Source organism: Sander vitreus, chromosome 17 (assembly GCF_031162955.1).
Source record: "Sander vitreus isolate 19-12246 chromosome 17, sanVit1, whole genome shotgun sequence".
NCBI lineage: Eukaryota > Metazoa > Chordata > Actinopteri > Perciformes > Percidae > Sander > Sander vitreus.
In genome coordinates this window covers 27,306,103-27,313,358 of record NC_135871.1, presented here as the reverse complement: position 1 = coordinate 27,313,358, position 7,256 = coordinate 27,306,103, and the positions used below count along the sequence as shown (strand labels likewise).

General features: G+C 40.0%; 1 protein-coding gene across 1 annotated transcript in view; it reads left to right on the top strand.

Moving 5' to 3' along the window:
* The first annotated feature begins 1,508 nt into the window (after positions 1-1,508).
* The window catches only part of LOC144532845 (uncharacterized), a 64,030-nt gene continuing 58,282 nt past the window's right edge, over positions 1,509-7,256 (top strand). Inside the window, exon 1 of the mRNA XM_078273781.1 lies at positions 1,509-1,619. Within this exon, the coding sequence (XP_078129907.1) occupies positions 1,509-1,619 (111 nt within the window). The remainder of the gene's footprint in view (positions 1,620-7,256) is intronic.

Below are 7,256 nucleotides of genomic sequence, written 5' to 3'. Positions count from 1 at the left end.
AACAATGCGTTTTTTGAACATTAAAGCATGTAAACATGTTCTAGTAGAAACCCAAAATACAAGTGTGAACCTTAAAAATGAGCCTGATATGAGACCTTTAAAGACCAACATGACAGCAGGAGAACCAGCTGCCCTTGAGCAAGACAATAAATCACCACCAGCTCCATGGTTATCTAAATGTGTTTTTGTGTAATGATTGATAAAATACAGTTTTTCCACAGACAACATGGGTGGAATTAAAGATTACCTCCTGCTGTTTTCCACCTTTAATCCCCCACCCCCTTCCCCTTTTTCCTCTCTGTATGTTTCCTACCAGTAGATGGAGCTTGTCTCCTTTGGCTTGGGAGAAAGAGGGAAGGAGGGAGATGATTAAAGAGAGAAGAAAGACAGCAAGAGGAGAGGCAGCGATAAAGAGATGGAGGGAGGGAGGGAGGACGGGAGAGGAAGGGATGGGGGTGGAGAAAGGGAGGGAGGAGAGAGCAAGCGTCAGCATTCCATGCGTTAAAAGGGCAGATGGTAACCGCGGGTAACTGAGGAGCAAACCACTCTGCTGGCCACAGAGCAAGAGATCAGCGGAGAGAGGGAGGGAGGAGAGCGAACACATGCAGCGCAGCAGAGGAGAGGAGAGGAGCATCTGAGAGGAAGCTGCACGCCTGCTCTGACAGAGACAAAGACAGACTTCTTCTCCACACTAACAAGGAGGTGGAGAGCAAAAAGAGACGAGGAGAGACACAGAGACAGGAGGAGGGGAGATAGTAAGAGGAGGTAAAAAAAAAAAAGTATCCCTCCCTTCCACTTAGAGAGATACAGAGACAAAACAAAAGGGGGTTGGAGAGATTGTGAAGTGAGGAGAGGGAGGCAGCGGACAGCAGATAGTTAGAGGAACTGCAAGACTGATCAATGAGAGGCTGAGATTTCAGGAATAAATTTCGACTCAGCAAGAAAGAGACAGAGAGAGAGAGAGAGAGAGAGAGAGAGAGAGAGAGAGAGAGAGAGAGAGAGAGAGTCAATGACAAGGAAAGATTAATGAATGAAAGATGGGAGCAAAACATCTGGAGAGGCTTCAAAAGAGGAATATTTAAAAGGAAGACCTAGTGGGAGGCATTTTTTATTTATTTTTTTAAACCCAGAGAAGAATTAAAAAAAAAACACATTTAGACAACGACAAGAAGATAAGATTGGAAAGAAAGGAGGAGCAGAGGGTGACATATTTAACAAGAGACTGAGGGGAGATGAGCAGAGAGAAGCCAAAGTCAAAGAGTCACCGGCAAAAACTTAGAGAAGAGAGAGAATAAATCAGAGCAGCTGGGGGAGAAACTGCGCTACTCCTTTTCTTTTTTCTTATTTCTTCCATCCCTCTTCTACTTTATAAAACAGAGGAGGAGAGACACAATGAGGAGAGCAGGAGAGAGTCGAGGAAGATAGAAGAAGAAGGAGGAGAGGAAACAGACTTTTTCTTCAAAGTCCAGATAGATACACAAGATATTTAAATACAAGAGACAAATCCAATGGCGTGCTACTACATTGTGATCAGTTCCACCCACCTGCATGACGGACAGCTGAGGAGCATCAAGGGGGTGTTCAGAGGTCCAATAGGAACCAACAGCCAAAGAAACACGGTAAGGCCTTGTGTCCAATGGTTACTGGGATTTGTTTTAGCTGAAAAAAGTGCTTTTATTTTGAAAAGTTTAAGTGTTTGACGTCTGCACTGTGGGACACTGTTTATGACGTTGGGACTCATTTCAGCTTTGAAGCTACCTACAATTAATTGACATAAATCCAGTTAAATGCAAAGTGCATGTTCGTCTTTGTGAGAGGGATTTTTTTTTTCTTTGCCAGAAAGTCATTACCTCTAAATCAGCATGGCTTGAACCACTCCCACTCAATTGATTGCCAGGTCCTTAATCATTGTGTTTGCTGAGTTAATTAATTGCCACTTCCATTAGGATAATTGACTTTGTATTGGAGGCAGAAAGATGCAGATGGGGGTGCCCCCCACCCCCATCTGCTGGGGAGCTGGAAAAGGGTCACCCTCTTACACTAAGCGCTCCTGTGGCTCCGTGTCTGTCCTCAAACACGTCCGTCATCCTGATTTCTACCTTTAAAGTGTTTGAGATGTTTGAGGTCAGCAAGAAGTTTTTTTTTTCTTTCTCTTTACATATATATTTATCCTTGCCTTGACACATATATGCGTTTTTACAAAGGGACTCTCTAAAACACATACAGAAACCACACATTCACAGTTTTATGCACATTTTTGGTGGTAGAGTTTAACCTAATTTATTTAAAATCCTCCTTGTCAACAGATTTAAGTGAGCTGCTAAAACTAAAATCTCATTTGGAACTTCTGGAAGTCAAAATACTAATCTAATATAGTATAATTGGAAAACATCTTATTGCGTTAAAAGTATAACTTGGTGACAAATTAAAAACCTAAGTGCATTTGATTAAAATCTGAATGAAAATGAGTCGAGAGAAATAACTTGTGGAGTGCAGTCCTGAAAACTGTGTGGGTAGATTCGAGCCGGCCAGATGAGTCAGAGGCTTCTTGACTGTTTTGTTCTCATAATCTAAAATCCAACTAAAACTCGTACTTCATTCCCCCTCGATCTTGCCCAGTGTTACAAGCAAACATAATTACGTCGAGTCCTTGTAGAGACATACCAAAAAGTCCTACAGGGAGAGATATCAGATGAGACATCAAAAGGTTGTGTAAAGGCAGTGCTAGAGTAGCTGCATCACACATAAAACACCACATACTCCTTTATAGATGAAATGAAATCACATTTACTCATTTTCATTGTAGTCTATTATTTCAAATAAACCAAAATTACAGAGTTTAACCTCTTTAAAACAAGAACAATCATCATTAGAGTCATGTAGCGACCATTAAGAATAAATTAAAAACATAATTTTAACACAGGCAGCACAGCACTGTCTTTGTTCCGTCTCTCTCCGCGCGGCCACTTTGCCTCGTGCGATATCACTGTCAGATCATATTTCACTCCCACTTATGTCAATACTATCAATAAGGGTCATTAATCATAAATTATGATGGCATGTCATGCTGAAATGATATACTGTAGGGCTAACAGGTCTATGAGAGTGACTCGGCTCACAGTCAGATCAACAGTGCATCTGACGGCACACAATAAAGCCTGCAGCAGCACTGAACTGTTTGTGTTGTTTTGTTTTTAATTAAAATAGCAACAACAACAAGTAATGAATACATAGTATAGCAATGGTATGGTATAATTCTGGTATTTTTGCTTTAAAATGAAAACTAAAATCACAAATCTGGATTACCACAGAACTGAGAAAAGGTGACCAAATCTCATACTGTAATCTTGTGCCTTGTAACGCAAAGATGGAGGTGCTGACAACAGCAAGAACTGTCTTTAAGCCTTTGGGCACAATGCATCTTTTAATGAGCCCGATGAAGCACTGAGCGAAACGCATGGCTCTTATCAGTGTTACTAAAAGATCCTAGATCCTATTTTTATGGACTGGAATGTGCGGTCACCTTCATATTTACCTTTCAAATGTATTTACTTACAATCCCCAAATTAAACTACACTAGAATGAGATAAAAGTGTAATAATCATAGCATCGTCTGTATTTCCCCCAAAAAACAAAGTCAGGAAAAAAAGTGGCACTCCTGAGGACGACAACAGCTAAAGAATCATGTTTTGATCTTTTGGGTAAATTTGTTTCCAACCTCAGCACCACAACATAATTTTTCAGTCTTCTCCAAAAGCGTTGGATGCAAAAATAAAAGCATTTCCTGATCTGACACTGCTGTGACTGAGGTTTTGTTGAAGGGATATTTTGCCGATTTTAAACCAGCTCTGTGTCATCTTTGTGTGGGCAGTGTGTTTAGATGAAGATCTGAAACGAGTCGTTTCGCGTCATGAGCTGCAGACCTCCGCTGCTTTGCTCTGCTGGGCGATCCGTGCACTGAAGCCACGGAGGGAAGCCATACACCGTTAATCTAAACACATTGCCCACACTGCCATGACACAGAGCTGGATTCAAATCAGCAACATATCTCTGTAAGGGTAACAACATGGTAAGGGTTAGAAAAAGACCATGGTTTAGGTTCACATGACTTCATCTTTCAACCTTTAGTTAGGGAACGATAGTCATGGTTGAAGTTTGCGTAATACAACTTGAAATTCAGTAATAACATTACAGTTATTGATCCTTGTTACAGTATCACTTTGGGGGACATTTTGGGGATCTGCTTGTTTGCTGGGTTGATATCAGGACTTGTTAGCTTAGCTCAGGGGCTGGAGGTGGGCGAAGGCAGTCAGACTCTTGCTAACACCAAAGTTGTCTTATTTACGTGTTGTGTGTTCTTAGTTAGCTGGCTTGCTAACGTTAGCCACTGGTAAGCCTGCATTTAGGAATTGCTTTTGTTCGTAGTTAGGTGTGTAAACCTCTTTGTCTGCGGGGCTGACGTTACGCTAGCTGTTGATGGTCAGTAAAGATTCTTAAAACATAGGCCAGAGATTAAAATGTCTTGTTTTCTGTCTACTAAATAGTGAAAATGTGTTTAAAGGCTGTTTTGACGTAGCTGGGTTGAAAAATTAAAGTACTGTAACTGATTACTTTTGCTGTTGAGTAGGTAGTACAGTAATGTGATTATGTTTTAAGTGAGGAATATGTACTGAGTGATTGATTACATTTACAATGCTGCCTTTGGAAGGAAAATGGGAAGCAAACAGCGGCCTCCCCTGTCAAAGTCCAACATTTTGAATCTTCTCATCTTCTCTCTCTGCAGGCTTTGTATAACAACATCACACTATGATGGAAAAGAGTAATTATAACTACGGACGAAAGAGGTCTTTGTCACATGAACATATACAAATGTCATTTTGGGGCATTTGCTGAAACGACTGATGCTGTCAGCCTTAAATATCCTCTCTTTTGTTATCTTTGTTCTGTTCTAACATATTTAATAGTTGAACCCAAATTCCTCATCAAAGGAAAGTCAAAAACAGACGTTCACTTACTCCTCTTCCTAATTATTGTACTTTACTAAATAGATGACAAACTAATGAAGCCATTATAGCACCTTTAACAAGTTGAGAGCTTTTTCAAACTTGTTATACGGTATCAAACTCAGGAAACACAAGGTAAAGTTTCCACTGCTTACACAATACTATAAATAAATCTTCTTTAATTACCCACTCAAGAAAACTCAAGCATTTCAGAGGCTTATTCAACTCTGTTCGTCACCTAATCCAGGAATAGAAAGCTATATCAAGAGATTTAATTGGCCAACAACCACACATAAGTATCACCAGTCACCTTGGATCCCTATATACCCAAGCTAATTTTAACTGCAAATTCTTTAGCGCAGGCAGTTCTGATGAAATTGCATGAAACGATCCCGTCTTCAAAATTCAAATAACATGCTCTGTGCATGGGAAATGAGAGAGATATGTTTGCGCCAGCACAAAAGGATTGCATGAGAGAGACATGAGCAGAAATAGGCAGCGGAGTCTGAAGACAAAATAGTATAGAGATCTGTGGGATGGATGAGTGTCTACAGTTTCCTTTTAACTCCAATGACTCAAGTTCAGTCTTATGTTTATGCAAAGATGTTTTCATGTTCAGCATCTTTTTTTCTCAATCAGGAACAAAAACTTAAATAAACATAAAGGAACGTGTATTCTTAGCTCCTTAACTACAAATCACATAAATACAAGGAGATGTATTGATTTCTGTTCCAGACAGCCATTATTATTTACCATTCCTTTATAAGGTATTAAAATCAATCACAGTGAACATCAAGTCTGTATTGTTTTTCCCCAGCGATGCATTATCTTTGCATGGTAATGCCATTTAAATTTATATTAATATGGAAAGTGTTATCTCACACTTGTGCTGAACATACTGTTAATTGTGTGTGTGGGAGGGATACACTTCCAGCTTCTGACGATATCTTGCTCCTTTTTTTACAGAGGTTGAATGAGTTTATTTTTAAAGTAGGGGTAGGCAGGTTTTTTTTTTTTTTTTTTTTTTTGGGCAAGAATTCCATAATAATCTTTCAGCATATTGTAATTCAAGTGCTCTGACAGAAAACTAGACTTCAGACTAGTCTCACCTCCTCTTGACTCTGCTTTCAGGCTTTAGATAATCTAGCACGTGACGGGAGACTCTGGCTTTTGGCACAGGTCCTTTCAGAGAAAGAGAGCGTGTTCCTATTGGCTGTTCTACTAATGCAAATGTGCGTGCATGTCCCTTCAGATGGTGAAAATCCATAGATATTCCAGCAATAACTGCCCACACTGCAGAGCAACCCAAAAAAAGGGAGACGAAGTTCTCCAAAAGAGTCTAAAGAGAGTCTGACAATAAACGCAACGAAACACATGTCAACATCGGTGAAGTGTTTTAGAGATGGAGAGAAAATGTTGCTAATAGTTTAGCCTTCTGCTAACCGTAGCCATAGGCTCACGGCTGTGGCTAATTCAAGTTCACGCTGCTAGCTAGGGACTGGAATCACAGTCTGACATTTCCAAAGGGACTTTCTCATAAGGGTCATTCTCATAAATTACTGCCGCTATTTTTGTCACTATATAACGGCATCAGGATCAATATCAATCAAAATCCCAATCATCATCATGTGAGGAACACCTGGAAATGTAATGTCCAATTCAAACCACCACAACATAATCTTTTCTGTTTCGTAACTGCATTTAAGGCTTAATTCTTATTTCCTGAAATGTTTGACACTTTGTTGTTTTGACAGGTGAGCATTTTGCTGCTACAGAGAGCAAGCAGATCTCACACTGCGTGCTGATATCACCGTCTTTTCTCCTTCGTAATGGAAAACAAATCACTCTAACACCCTGAATCAAATGTTTTTCTGTACCTTAATTGCCTGAATGTGCCAAAGATATTTGGGCACGTTGCCTGTGTGTCTCTGTGTTACTATTCCTGCTGTCAGCCCAGGTATCTCACTGGGTGGTCCAAAGTCTTAATTTATTAAAACATTTAAACATCATTCAGCGACGAGCATGCCGGTCCTCTGCTTTTTATCTTATATATGTATGTGTGTGTGTGTGTGTGTCTGCTTGTGTCTATATGTGTGTTTTTGTAAATCAGGTAGTTAACAGAGCCTCCGCGGCGACATTAATTCATAATAGCTCACCAGCTGTCAGGGAATTTTTCACACCTTTCCCAATATCAGTGCGGCCAGAGTGGTGTTGCTATAGAAACATTGATTCCAGTAAGTTAAATAACACTGA